This window comes from Vanellus vanellus (genome assembly GCF_965231255.1).
Source record: "Vanellus vanellus genome assembly, chromosome: 31".
In the NCBI taxonomy this organism is placed as follows: Eukaryota; Metazoa; Chordata; class Aves; order Charadriiformes; family Charadriidae; genus Vanellus; species Vanellus vanellus.
The window spans coordinates 1,006,649-1,019,961 of record NC_138936.1 but is presented as its reverse complement, the minus strand read 5'-3'; the positions used below and the strand labels follow the sequence as shown (position 1 = coordinate 1,019,961).

The 13,313-nt window shown below is 65.8% G+C and overlaps 3 protein-coding genes across 3 annotated transcripts in view; 2 read left to right on the top strand and 1 right to left on the bottom strand.

The window, feature by feature from the left end:
• Positions 1-843, top strand: part of LOC309682733 (integrin alpha-M-like) — a 16,595-nt gene extending 15,752 nt beyond the window's left edge. Inside the window, exons 28-31 of the mRNA XM_082496848.1 lie at positions 7-112; positions 298-390; positions 482-592; positions 709-843. Of these exons, the coding sequence (XP_082352974.1) occupies positions 7-112; positions 298-390; positions 482-592; positions 709-792 (394 nt within the window). The 3' untranslated portion in view covers positions 793-843. The remainder of the gene's footprint in view (positions 1-6; positions 113-297; positions 391-481; positions 593-708) is intronic.
• Positions 844-1,187: 344 nt separating this feature from the next.
• On the top strand, positions 1,188-3,045 carry LOC309682653 (cytochrome c oxidase subunit 6A2, mitochondrial-like). Its single transcript, XM_082496759.1, has 3 exons — positions 1,188-1,289; positions 1,911-2,053; positions 2,901-3,045. The coding sequence occupies exons 1-3, from the start codon at positions 1,217-1,219 to the stop codon at positions 2,979-2,981; spliced, it is 297 nt and encodes a 98-aa protein (XP_082352885.1). The 5' UTR covers positions 1,188-1,216; the 3' UTR covers positions 2,982-3,045.
• Positions 3,046-3,124: 79 nt separating this feature from the next.
• Positions 3,125-12,558, bottom strand: LOC309682651 (integrin alpha-X-like). Its single transcript, XM_082496757.1, has 30 exons — positions 12,474-12,558; positions 12,222-12,339; positions 12,034-12,137; positions 11,870-11,934; positions 11,335-11,449; positions 11,110-11,240; positions 10,735-10,880; positions 10,482-10,635; positions 9,909-10,059; positions 9,757-9,830; positions 9,513-9,642; positions 8,936-9,084; positions 8,704-8,844; positions 8,311-8,517; positions 7,794-7,924; positions 7,550-7,707; positions 6,957-7,111; positions 6,730-6,861; positions 6,175-6,248; positions 5,946-6,087; positions 5,410-5,517; positions 5,225-5,304; positions 5,067-5,144; positions 4,618-4,699; positions 4,400-4,507; positions 4,109-4,180; positions 3,898-4,011; positions 3,621-3,713; positions 3,418-3,528; positions 3,125-3,300 (listed from the first exon to the last, which is right to left on the bottom strand). Exons 1-30 carry the CDS (start codon positions 12,508-12,510, stop codon positions 3,217-3,219), a joined length of 3,444 nt encoding a protein of 1,147 aa, XP_082352883.1. The 5' UTR covers positions 12,511-12,558; the 3' UTR covers positions 3,125-3,216.
• Between the last annotated feature and the right edge of the window lie 755 nt (positions 12,559-13,313).

Genomic DNA, 13,313 nt, shown 5'->3' with positions numbered 1-13,313 from the left:
CTGCAGCGTGGCCGCCTGCCGGGAGCTGCAGTGTGGGGTCCCGCCGATGGAGCCCCCCCGGGCCGTGGGGTTCCGCCTCGGGGGGAGCCTGGCCCTGGGCTGGATGGTGCAGGTAAGGGGGGGCCATGGGGCAGCTGTGGGGCAGCTATGGGGCAGCCGTGGGGTGTCCGAGGTGGGGCCCCCCCTCCGTCTGCCCCGGGACGAGGGGCAAACCATGGAAGAGGAGGGCCCCCCCGTGCCCCACGGCGCTCCCCCCGTGCCCCACGGCTGCCCCACACCTGTCGTCCCCCCCCCCAGACCCCTCAGCCCAAGGTGGTTGTGCAGAGCTCGGCCCGGGTCTGCTACGATGTGGGGCGCTACCGGAACAGCGGGGGGGAAACGCAGCTCCAGGTGAGCCCCGGACCCCCGGGACAGAGCGGGGGCGGTGGGTTTGGGGGGGTCCCGGACCCCGCGGACATCCTCTCCCCCCCCCCCCCCGCAGGTGCAGACGGAGGTGGAGCGTGTGGAGACCCCCAACCCACTGCCTCTCATCCTGGGGGGCAGCGTGGGGGGGCTGCTCCTGCTGGCCCTGCTGGCCCTGGGGCTCTACAAGGTGAGGGGGGGGGGTCTGGGAGAGCCCCCCTACATGGGGGGGTGGGTTTGGGGGGCTCCTCCCCCACCCCCTCCTCACCCCCCTTCTTTCTCCCCCCCCCCCAAAAAAATTCCCAGTTGGGCTTCTTCAAGCGCCGCTACAAGGAGATGATGGAGGACGACGGGACCCCCACGGCCCCCCTGGGCGACCCCCAGGGGTGAGGGGACACCCCCGGACCCCTGGGTCCCAAATTTGGGAGGGGTTAAGCTCACACACACTCCCCACCCTCCATTTTGCAGCTGCCAATAAAGCCGCTTCGTGGCCCGTTCCCCCCTCCCCCATCTCACCCTGATGGGTTTTTTTTTTGGGGGGGTGGGGCAGTCCCCTGGACGCCAGGGCCCCCCATGACCCCCCCCCCGATGTCCCAAGCATCCGGCCCCTCACTTTGACCTCCTTTCGCCCTTGATTCCCCCCGTCCGCGGTCTATTTTTAGCCCTGATCTATATTTAACACCTGTAGCGAGTTGGGGCCGGGCCTCAGCCCATTGGCCGGGACGGGGGGTGCCGCGGTGACCGCAGTGACCGTGGCGTGGGGGGGGGATTGAGGGGGGGGGGGGGGGAGCGTCACTCGCCCTTCACCGCCGACATGGTCACTTGGGGGGCTGCCCCACGGAGGGCCATGGCTGCCGCCGCAGGGGCACACACCGGGGCTGCCACAGGTCCGGGGTGGTGGGTTTTTTTTTTTTGGGGTGGGGGGGCAGGTTTGGGGGAGTATCAGGGGGTTGGGGTGGTTTTTGGGTGGTATTGGCGTGTATGAAGCGGTTTTGGGGTGTTTTGACGGGTATCGGGGTTGTATCTGGTGCTTCAGGGCGGTTTGGGGCAATATTGGTGTGTATCGTGTGGGTTTGGGGCTTTTCAGGTCATATTGGGGCTGTCTGGTGGTTTTGGAGGTGGTTTTGGGCAATATTTGGGTGCACCATGAGGATTTGTGGGGTTTGGGGTCATATTTGGGCTCTGTCAGGTGTTTTTGGGGTGGTTTGGGGCAATATTGGGGTGTATGGAGTGGTTTTGGAGTGTTTTGGGTGCTATTGGGGCTGTAGTGGGTGGTTTTGGGCAATACTGGGGGTGTTTTGGGGGTGTCTCCGGTCATTTTGGTGGCCTGGGAAGGGGCGTGTTGGGGGATATTGGGGTGCGTGGGGTGTTTTGGGGACACATTGGGGTGGAACTGGGGTGTTTTGGGGGTGGGTTTGTGGTGTTTTGGGACGGGTTTGGGATGGTTTTTGGGGTGGGGGTGGGGGGGCGGTGGGTTTTGGGGTGCCCCAAAGCTGTCTGCGGGTCAGGTCGGACGTGGCGAGCGCTGTCGTTCCTGGTGGCGCTGCCGGCGGTGGGGGTCTGCATGCTCAACGTGTGGCTGGAGCAGAAACGGCACCACCACGCGCCCCCCGCGTTCGTGCCATACCACCACCTCCGCATCCGCACCAAGGTGGGGAGAGGACCTGACGCCGGGGTAGATGGGCACCATGGGGGGGGGGAGAGGACCTGACGTTGGGGTAGATGGGCACCATGGGGGGGGAGAAGACCTGACGCCGGGGTAGATGGGCACCATGGGGGGAGAGGACCTGATGTTGGATGAGATGGGCACCATGGGGGGGGGAGAAGACCTGATGCCGGGGTAGATGGGCACCATGGGGGGAGAGGACCTGATGTTGGATGAGATGGGCACCGGGAGTGGGGGCGGGGGTGGAAGACCTGACGTTGGGGTAGATGGGCACCACAGGGAGGTAGAGGACCTGACGTTGGGGTAGATGGGCACCATGGGGGGGGAGAAGACCTGATGCCGGGGTAGATGGGCACCATGGGGGGGAGAGGACCAGATGTTGGATGAGATGGGCACCGGGGCGGGGGGCGGGGGGTGGAAGACCTGACGTTGGGGTAGATGGGCACCACAGGGAGGTAGAGGACCTGACGTTGGGGTAGATGGGCACCATGGGAGGGGGAGAAGACCTGATGCTGGGGTAGATGGGCACCATGGGGGGGAGAGGACCAGATGTTGGATGAGATGGGCACCGGGGTGGGGGGCGGGGGGTGGAAGACCTGACGTTGGGGTAGATGGGCACCACAGGGAGGTAGAGGACCTGACGTTGGGGTAGATGAGCACCATGGGGGGGGGGAAGGACCTGATGTTGGATTAGATGGGCACTGGGGCGGGGGGGGGGGTGTGTGGAAGACCTGACGTTGGGGTAGATGGGCACCACGGGGAGGTAGAGGACCTGACGTTGGGGTAGATGGACACCATGGGGCTGACACCCATCTTCTCTCTCTCCCCACAGCCATTCCCATGGGGTGATGGGAACCACACGCTCTTCCACAACCCCCACACCAACCCCCTCCCCACAGGTTACGAGAAATAAGGGGGGAAACACCCCCCCACCCCGGGGGTGCCCCCCCCCCAAGTAATAAATGTCCTAAACTGCCCCATGTGCTTCCTCCAGCCATGCCCCATGGCGGATGCAGGCGTGTGGGCCCCAGAGCAGACACCGAGACACCATGGGGCTTCCAGCAATAGGGATTTAATGAGGGGGGGACCCAGGGGTCTGTGTGACCCACCACCACCCCAAGGGCACCCAGGGGTCCGGGGGTGTCCCCTCACCCCTGGGGGTCGCCCAGGGGGGCCGTGGGGGTCCCGTCGCCCTCCATCATCTCCTTGTAGCGGCGCTTGAAGAAGCCCAACTGGGAATTTTTTTTTGGGAGGGGGGGAGAAAGAAGGGGGGTGAGGAGGGGGTGGGGGAGGAGCCCCCCAAACCCACCCCCCCATGTAGGGGGGCTCTCCCAGACCCCCCCCCTCACCTTGTAGAGCCCCAGGGCCAGCAGGGCCAGCAGGAGCAGCCCCCCCACGCTGCCCCCCAGGATGAGAGGCAGTGGGTTGGGGGTCTCCACACGCTCCACCTCCGTCTGCACCTGCAGGGGGGGGGGGGAGAGAGGATGTCCGCGGGGTCCGGGACCCCCCCAAACCCACCGCCCCTGCTCTGTCCCGGGGGTCCGGGGCTCACCTGGAGCTGCGTTTCCCCCCCGCTGTTCCGGTAGCGCCCCACATCGTAGCAGACCCGGGCCGAGCTCTGCACAACCACCTTGGGCTGAGGGGTCTGGGGGGGGGACGACAGGTGTGGGGCAGCCGTGGGGCACGGGGGGAGCGCCGTGGGGCACGGGGGGGCCCTCCTCTTCCATGGTTTGCCCCTCGTCCCGGGGCAGACGGAGGGGGGGCCCCACCTCGGACACCCCACGGCTGCCCCATAGCTGCCCCACAGCTGCCCCATGGCCCCCCCTTACCTGCACCATCCAGCCCAGGGCCAGGCTCCCCCCGAGGCGGAACCCCACGGCCCGGGGGGGCTCCATCGGCGGGACCCCACACTGCAGCTCCCGGCAGGCGGCCACGCTGCAGCCCTGGGGGGGGGTTGGGGGGTGATGGGGGGGATTGGGGGGCACCCCCTGACCCACCGCCACGGGGGGGGATTAGGGGGATTTGAGGGGGGGCACTCACCAGCTCCTGCAGCCCCGTGGGGATGTCGCGGACCCCCGAGCGCTCGGACACCACCCAGCACTGCACCAGGTCCTGATGGGGACGGGGAGGGGGTGGGGGGGGACCCCCAGTATTGGGGACCCCCTTCCCGGGCTGCCCCCGCTTTGGGGTCACCCCCATGACTGGGGGGGGCGGCTGACGGGGGTCTCCCCCCATTTGGGGGGCAGCCCGTAGGGATGACCCCCTTTTTGGGAGGTGGCTGATGGGGGTCACTCCCTTTTGGGGGGCAGTGGGGTGGGGGGGTGTCGTTACCTGGTCGGGGGTCACCTCCAGCGTGTCCCACAGCGGGGTCCCCCCCAGGGCCGTGGGGACCATGAAGGTAACGTTGATGGGGAGTCCCCACTGGCCCAAGATCTTCACCTGCCGCCGGGAGGGGGACGGTGGGGACAGGACCCCCCACAGCCCCCCGGCGGGACGGGGGGACACGGGATCGACCCCTGACACCCTCCTCCTTGCCGCCCCCCCCTCACCTCGTAGTGGTGGGTGACGGTGGCGCTGGTGGGGGCCCCCGCGCGGGTCGAGACGTTGACGTACTTGGTGGAGTCCGGGGTGCTGGTGGGGATGGGGGGGGACATGGTGGGGGGCACGGGGACAGGGGCTGGTGGCGCATCGGGGACCAAAGACATGGGGCCGGTGGCACGTTGGGGACTGCGGACATGGGGCTGGAGGCAGGTTGGGGATGAGGGACACGGAGCTGGTGGCCCTTTGGGGACCAGCGATGGTCAGGGTGGTGCGCTGGGCACCGGGGACATGGCACCAGTGGCGTGTTGGAGGTGAGGGACATGGGGCCGGTGGCACACGGGGGACCAGCGACACGGGGCTGGTGGGGGCGAGGGACAGGGAATGGTGGCCCATCGGGAAGGTGGGGCGAGGAGGCCGGGGACAGCGGTGGGTGGCCTGTGGAGGTGGCATCCCCTACCTGGTGAGGACGAGGAAGACGCCGTACTTCACCGGGATGGCGGCGCGCTGCCCCGGGCCAGCCTGCACCCCGTTGTCACTGTGGCGGAGGGGTTGTCACACGGGGGTCACTTGTGTCGTCCCCCCCCACCGCTCACCCCCTGTGCCCCTGTCCCTCACCTGCTGGCATTGGCCACCACCTCCAACGCGTCTCCCAGCTCCGCGCGGTGGGGCACATCCAGGGTGACGGTGAACACGATCTGCGGGACAGGATGGGACGCCCGCGTGTCACCCCAAACCCTCCGCGCTGCGGCGTCCCCAAGTGCCCCAGCAGGGTGGGGGAGACGCGGGGACACCCCTCCTACCTCAGCGCCGGGGTGGAAGATGGGGTGGTTGACGAGGCAGAGGGTCCTGCGCCACAATCCCACCGATGGCTCTGAGTTGCAGCGCAGCGACACGGACCTCCTGGAGGACTGAGAAAGCCCCAGGGGATGTCAGGGGTGGGGACGCGGGTGGGCAAGAAAAGAGGGGGGTGGTCAGGGGAGGGCTGGAGGCCAGACAGGCTTCTGGGGGGTCTTGAGGGCATCTGGAAGGATTTGGGATATCTTGGTGTCATCTGGAGAAGATTAAGGAGGCCGCACGGGCTTATAGAGGGTCTTGAGGACATGTGGAGGGGGGTTTGGAGGCCAGATAGATTTCTGGGGGTCTACAGGACATCTGGAGAGGGTTCAGACGGCCACACGGACTTCTGGGGAATCTTGAGGACACGTGGAGGGGAGCTGGGCACCCACGTGAACTCGTAGATGGTCCCGAGGGCATCTGGAAGGGCTTTAGGAGGCCCAATGGACTTGTGGAGGGTCTTTGAGGTGTTGAAGGATTTGGGGGGGATCGGTGGGGGTACCTGGAGCACCACAGCCTTGCGGTAGGAGAGGGCCTCGGCGTGCTGCAGCTGGACAGTGGTGCCATACGAGTTCTCCCCACGGTTGCGCAGGGCGATGGTGATGTCCACCACGTCGGTCACCCCCACCACGATGTTCTGCAGCCTGGGGGGATGCAGAGCAGGTGGGAGCAGGCAGAGGTAGACCCTGGTGTCTGCAGGTGTCCCCCCGACACGGAACGGGGGCACCTACCCCGAGAAGTTGAAGGAGATCTGGAGGTCGTCGACGCAGACGTTGTCGGCGCCGCAGTCCTTCTCGAAGGGCAGCTGAGGAGACCCCTCGTCTGTCTGTCCATCTGCCCGTCCCCTGGCCAGCCGACTGTCCGTCTGCCCACCCACCCTGGCTCTCCTTGGGCCTCCCGACCCTCCCCACGCAGGGATCTCCTTCCACGTGTCCACCCTTCTGTCCTTCCTCCCTCCCACCCCTCTGCCCACCTGTGCCTCCGTCCTTCCGTCCGTCCTCCCTCCTGTCCAGGCGTCTGTCCCTCCTCCCTTCCTCCCACCTTCCCTTGATTCCGCCCGTCCTCCCTCCTGTCCATCCCACCTCTCCTTCCACCCCCCGTCCATCTCTCCCTCCTCCCTCCCGTCCATCCTTCTGCCCATCTCATCTCTCCACCCACCCACCCACCCTTCTGCCCACCCATCCCCCCTCTCCTCCATCCCTCCACACCTCCCTAACCCAACACCCCAACACCTCTCCCCCCCAGCCACCAAACCCCACCGCCCTGGGGTGCCCCCCAGCCCCTACCGTGCCCACGGCCACCAGCTCCGAGTCCTCGCTCAAGGCCGGCCGCAGGCCCCCGGCCACCTCGATGGGGTCCCCCGTGGCATCGTAGGTGAGGCGCAGCACCAGGGGGGTCAGCGTGTCCCGGGGGCAGCCCTGCCCGGCACAGAGAGACGGCCGCGTCCACCAGGAGGGCGCCATGGGCTGGGACACCGCCAGACCACCCTGCCGCCGCCTTTCCCCGCACCCACCGTGAAGGCGATGGCGAAGGTCTCGCACCTCTGGCCGACGCTCACTCGGAGGGTCCCGTTGCGGACGGCGGTGCCGCCGGCAAAGACGGCACGGACCATTGCCCGGCCGGGGTCCAGGGCCGCCTGGTACCGCAGGGTGGCGGCCAGTTGGCTGCCTGCGGGGAAAGGAGGGGCAGGTGGGTGGCCGGGGTCTCCGGCAGACCCCAGCACGGTGGGAAAGGGGGAGATGGAGAGCCCCGTGGCTTTCGGAGGGTCTTGAGGCCACCTCAGGCGGTTTAGGAGGCCGGGTGGACTTGCGAGGGTTCGGGGACATCTAGAGGGGGCTCGGGGGATCTTGAGGGCATCTGGAGTGGCTGTGGGAGGCCAGAGGGAGATGTGGGTGGCTTGGGAGACATCTGGAGGGGATTTAGGAGGCCACAGGGACGTCGGGGGGGCTCGGGGGATACCTGGAAGGGCTTTGGGAGGACGGAGGGGCTTCTGAGGGTCTTAGGAAGGCGGGGAGGGGGTGCTGGGGGTGCGTGTACAGCTCTGGGGGGTCTTGGGGGCACTTGCAGATGCTTTGGGGGTCCAGACGGACTTCTGGGAGGTCTCACCAAAGTTATCAGGGGTTTTCTTAGTGCTGAGGAAGCAGATCTTGGCCTGGGCCACTTCCCCCCTGAGTGCTTCCTCCTCTTGGCAGTCAAAGGCGGCTGTGGGTATCTCCTGGGGCTGGAAAGCCACCGTCATGCGGATCTTGAGCAGCGGTTGGGACCTGGCGGTGACAACCAGAGGGGCGCTGGTGGCGGCCACTGCATCCTCCAGGCTGTGGAAGGTCCAAGGTGGGTTCCCCGCGCACACCTGAGCAGCAGAACCTGTCCCTGGGAGCCCACGGCCACGTCCGGCAGCCTGTCCCCTGTCAGGTCCCGGCCACCGCTGATGGCCTGGCCAAAATAGCGTGGTCCGCTGGAGAACCGGGCACCTGGGATGCGCTGGGGAGTGGGGAGAGAGAGGTGCCCGAGCGGGTGAGACATCTCTGGCGCCCACACCACTCCCAGCACCTGGGACACCTTCAGGAGCTGGAGCGTCTCCAGCTCCCAGGACACCATTGGCGCCTGGAGCATCTCCAGCACACGAGACGTCTTCATCACCCAGGAAGCCTCCAGGATCCAAGATGTCTTCAGCACCCAAGGCGCGTCGAACACCCAGGATGTCTCCAGCACCCAGAACATCTCCACCACCCGGGATGTCTCCGGCACCCAGTACCTCTCCAGCACCCAGCATGTCCCCACCACCTGAGACCTCTCCGCCACCCAGCAGACACCCCTGACCTGGGACGTGCCCACCCCAGGGACCAGAAGCAGTGGGGAGGCCTCACCTGGCTGTACTGGGAGGCGACGCCACCCTGTGTCCCACGGAAGACGTAGACGGCCCCCCGCTCCTCATCCTCCAGCGGGGCCCCCACAGCCACATCGGGCCACTGGTCCCCGTCCACATCCCCCAGGCGGCCCAGACTGGCCCCAAAGCGCCCCAAGGGGTGGCCAGGCTGTCCCTGCAGCGTCTGCTTGCACCGCAGCCGGCCAGCCTGGGGGGACACGAGGCGCTGGGTGTCCCCTTCTGCCTGCCCCGCCGCCCGGTGGGACGGGACGGGACGGGATGGGACGGGACGGGACGGGACGGGATGGGACGGGATGGGATGGGACGGGATGGGACAGGACGGGACGGGACGGAACGGGACGGGACGGGACGGGATGGGACGGGGGTCCCCTACCTGGGGCCTCAGGCCGCAGACGGCCACGCGGCCCCCGCTGCCGGCCCCGTAGAACATGGGGGCCCCCACCAGCACCACCTCGGCCGAGCCGTCCCCGTCGGTGTCCAGGGCGCACAGGGACGCCCCGAAGTAGGAGCCCACCTGCGGGGACGAGCGGCCATGGGACTGCTTGGAGGGGGGGTCCTCCCCCGCCCCGGCGCCCCCCGTCCCTTCCCCATGTCCCCACCCGTACCTGCGGCCCGGTGGCATCGGCCAGCAGCTCCCAGGCAGCCCGGGGGCCGCCGAGGCGGAAGAGCAGGAGGCGGCCGACATGGCGGTAGCGGGGGGCCCCCAGCGCCAGCGCCCGGCTGCCCTGCAGGGACAGGGACTCGGCCGCGTAGCCTGGTCACAGCAGGGGTCAGCGGGGGACAGTGGCCCCAGGAGATGTGCGGGGACGCCAGTGTCCCCAGGACCTCACGGGGGGGGGCACCAACATCCCCCAGGAACTCATGGGGGCACGAACACCCCAAAGTCTCTCATGGAGATGCTGATGTCCCATGGACTTCGTGGGGACACCAACATCCCCCACGTCCTCGTGGGGACACCAACGACCAACTGGAACTTTGTGAGGACATTGATGTCCCCAGGAATCTCACCGGGACATTCCCCAGCACCTGCTGTCCCCAAGAACCTCCTGGGAACCCAACGTCCCCAGCCCCACATGGGCACCCTCCAGAGGACACCGACATCCCCAGGACTCCCCCAGGGGACACCACCATCCCCGGCACCCCGGTGGGGACCCCTCTGTCCCCGTCCCAGGCAGCCCTTACCCAAGTAGGCGTCGTTCATGTCCCCGGCGGATCGGGACACATTGACGAAGGTGGTGGCCCCATTCCTGCCGTAGACAAAGACCCCTCCGGACCAGTCGTAGGCGCCCACCGCTCCCAGTACAGGCCCCTCCTGCACCAGTAAAGATGGGGAGGGGGGACAGCGGTGGGGGGAGAGCAGTCAGTCCTGCCCCAGGGACACCCCACGGGCCTGGGGACAGTCTTGGGTGGCCGGGGGGACACTTACGGGGGTGAGCAGGGCGCTGAAGCCCTCCTGGGCCATCTCCAGCTGGAAGGAGCTGCTGTCGGCGGACTGGGTGCCTGGGGGACGTGTGGAGTGAGCGGTGGCCACCCACTGATCCTTCGGCTCCTCCTGGCCACCCCCCGTCCCACCAGTACCCTCGATGGCAAAGATCTTCTCCTGCAGCTGGTTCTGGATGCCCTGCAGGGCGTCAAAGTTGTCCACCCGGAAGACATGGTCCTTGCTGGGCTCGGAGGCGATGGTGCGGAGCTCTTCCACCGCAGCGGGATCCGAGAAGGCGCTGCCCACCTGCGGCCAGAGAAGGACAGTTGGGTGGAGGGACAGAGAGGTTTGGGGAGAGAAGGAAGGGTGGATGGACAGGTCTTTGGGGAGGGAGGGATGGACAGACATGAATAGAGTGGATGGAGATGGTTGGAGATGGACAGGTGTGTGGATGGATGGATGGATGGATGGAGAAGTCTGGGCATGGGTGGATGGATGGCCACGTGTGGGGATGTTTGAAGATGGACAGGGTGCTTCTAGATGGGCGGATGGTTGGAGATGTTGATGGATGGATGGAGATATTTGGGGATGGATGGATAGATGGATGGCCATGTTTATAACAGATGGATGGTTGAATGGAAGGAGATGTTTGTAGATGGATGTAGAGATGTTTCTGGGATGGCTCGTTGCTCGGGGGTGGACAGCTTTGGGCATGCGGCTTCCCTCACCCCGATGGCGTAGCGGGTGACCCCCATCTTGTTGGCCAAAGGGATGACTTCTGAGTACTCCATGGTGTCATCATACTTCCTCCCGTCCGTGATCACAATGAGGATCTTGTTGGCATCTTCTCGAGCCCCTCTGCCAGGGGTGAACGTCTCCGTCCTGCACCAGGGAAGGATGAGGGTCGCCCTTCACCCCAGGGCAGGTTGGGGGGGGGGGGGGGGTGTCACAGGTAATTGAGGGGGGGGACACGGGACTCACAGGACTTTCCAGATGGCAGTGGCAGTGTAGGTGGCGCCCTGGAGCTGCCGCACATGATTCACCAGATCGATGGGGTCATGGGACCTCCGGAAGGTGTTGAAGTCAAAGTGGTTGACAATGATGCTGGAGAACTGGGTGAGGGCAAACTGGGGGGAGACGGGACACACCAGGGGAGGGACAATGTGGGGACACAACTGCCATGGTAGCAACCACCCAAAATGCCACCCCATTGCCAAGAGGGAAGAGCAGCCCAAAACATCACCCTTTGCAAGGAGCCACGGGCAACATCAACGGAGACAACCCCCACCCCAAGATGACCCCCCCTTGCCAACAGCCACTTGGGGTCATCACTGCTGGCACCTGGGGGGGTGGTACCTGCGTGTCCGTGCCACTGAAGCGCCTCATCACCTCCGCGATGAAGGTCTTCATCTTCAAGAAGTCCTTGCGTTTGATGCTGCCCGAGCCATCGATGAGGAGCACCAAATCCGAGGAGCGCTTGGGACACTCTGCAGAAGGAGGAGGGGGAGGACATGGAGATGTCCCCATGGTCAGCCCGGCCAGGATGTCCCCAACGCAGCCCTCCACCGGTGACCCCCATACCTCGCTGGGCAGCCGGGATGAGCTGGAGCTGACGGAAGTTGGTGTCAAGGTGGACACAGAAGCCGTTGAGGTGGACGTTCTCCCCACAGGCTTGGGGCACGGTGGGGCCGCATGCCTGGGGTGGGGTGGGGTTGGGGGGGACACCCCGAAATCAGGAGAGCCCAGGATGGGGGGGGCAATCCCAGGGGTACCACCAGGGGTGGTCACATCTTGGGGTGCAATCTCCTTGATGTCACCCCAGGAAGACCAATTTTGGGTGCGATCCCCTTGATACCACCCAGAGGAGCCAATTTTGGGGTGCAGCCTCTTTGACGTCACCCCAGAAAGACCAAACTCGGGGGTGCAACCTGCTTGATGTCACCCCAGAATGGCCAAACTTGGGTGCAATCTCCAGGACTTCACCCCAGACCGGTTGATTTCAGGGCGCAAAATCCTCCCTCTCCCCCCCTCCCCATTGCCCAGGTCAGCACAATTTTGGGGTGAACCCCATCACACACACACCCAAACCCTCACCCAAGACCCCCCCCATACTCACCAGGGCCCCAGTGTCCCCAGTGGCCAGCGCTAATCCCATGGACGCGTTGACAGCCTTCGGGGGTCCTGGGGAGAGGTGGGGTGAGACTATCCTCCTCCTCCTTCTCCTTGGGGACACAAGAGTCCAGTTTTGGGGGTGGGGAGGAAAGGGGGGTGGGTCCTCACCGGTGACGGGGACCTCCTGGCACTTCCCCGCGCGGTAGCGGCACCAGTAAATCTTCCCCATCTGGTTGACAGCGCCGCGTTGCAATGGGGCGCCCACCAGGACTCTGTTGGGATGAGATGGGGGGAAAAAGGGGTGGGAGGAGGTATTTTTGTGGGGTGGGGGGACGACATCCCCCTCCCCACCTTACCCGCCGTCATCGGTGGTGCCGAATTGGGCCACAGTTTGCCCGAAAGCTCCACCGATGTCCCCACGAAAGACTGTCACTGTCTCCACGTCCACTCTGGAGCCGCGGCAGGAGGTCAGTGCTGTGGAGTGTTTTTTTTGGGGGGGAGAAAGAGGGGGAAATGGGGGGTTCCATGCTGGATCCAGGTGTCCGGGTGTTACCCCAATCCCACCCCAAGGTGGGGGGGGGGGACACCCCCGGGGTCCATGTACCCACCGGCCCCCAAGAAGGCGAGAAGCAGCTGTGGCTCCATGTCGCATCGGGAGCCGGGAGGGGATGATGGGAGTGGGGGACAAAGGAGAAGTTGGGGGTGTGGGGCGGGAGGGGAAGGAAATGGGGGGGGCGGGGGGCGGAGGGAGCAGGGAGGGGGACAGGAATTTGGGGGGCAAAAGATAAAAAGTGGGGCGGGTGGAAGAGAGACCGTGAAACGAGGGGGGAAAGGGACAAAAGAGGAGAAAGGAAGGGAGGGGAGGAGATAAAGCCCCACGGCTGTAGGGTAGAGGGTCACCCGGTGGTGGGGTGTGGACTGGTGGTGGCGGTGTCACCCCCCCCATTTTTGGGGTGTCGTCCCCGCCCCCTTTCACAACCCTTCCAGCTGGCCACCGGGACCCTTGCACAACTCTGGTGGCCTCAAGGTGACGTCAGCTTCCCACCCCTGTCCCCAACAGGGAAGCAAGTCCATCCCACACCCCAGAAGGAGCCGCTATCTCCCCCCCCGCCACCTCCTTCCTGCAGTGACGGTGCTTCCCCACACCGCGGAGGAGGGAAGAGGCGGGTAGGGGCATCTGTCCAGACATCCATCCGCCTCCAAACTTCCCTATCCATCCATCTGTCAGTGCCTGAACATCTTCATTCATCCATCCATCCATCCCCAAACTTCATCCATCCACCCATCCATCCCTCCATCCCTCCTCAAACACCCATCCATCCCCAACAACTCCATCTATACATCCGTCCACCCACCCAAAATCATCTCCACATCTCCCTCCCTCCATCTCTCCATCCATCCTTCCATCCATCCCTTCCTTCACCTCCCCATAGACCCCAGCCAGCAGC

Excerpts from the sequence above, each read along its gene's own strand:
- LOC309682653 (XM_082496759.1), top strand. The coding sequence starts at position 1,217 with ATGGTCACTTGGGGGGCTGCCCCACGGAGGGCCATGGCTGCCGCCGCA. Across the intron at positions 1,290-1,910 it reads ACACACCGGGGCTGCCACAG|GTCGGACGTGGCGAGCGCTG; the intron begins GTCCGGGGTGGT and ends TCTGCGGGTCAG. Across the intron at positions 2,054-2,900 it reads ACCTCCGCATCCGCACCAAG|CCATTCCCATGGGGTGATGG; the intron begins GTGGGGAGAGGA and ends CTCTCCCCACAG.
- LOC309682651 (XM_082496757.1), bottom strand. The coding sequence starts at position 12,510 with ATGGAGCCACAGCTGCTTCTCGCCTTCTTGGGGGCCG. Across the intron at positions 7,112-7,549 it reads GAAAACCCCTGATAACTTTG|GCAGCCAACTGGCCGCCACC; the intron begins GTGAGACCTCCC and ends CTTTCCCCGCAG. Across the intron at positions 4,181-4,399 it reads TGGAGGTGACCCCCGACCAG|GACCTGGTGCAGTGCTGGGT; the intron begins GTAACGACACCC and ends CGTCCCCATCAG.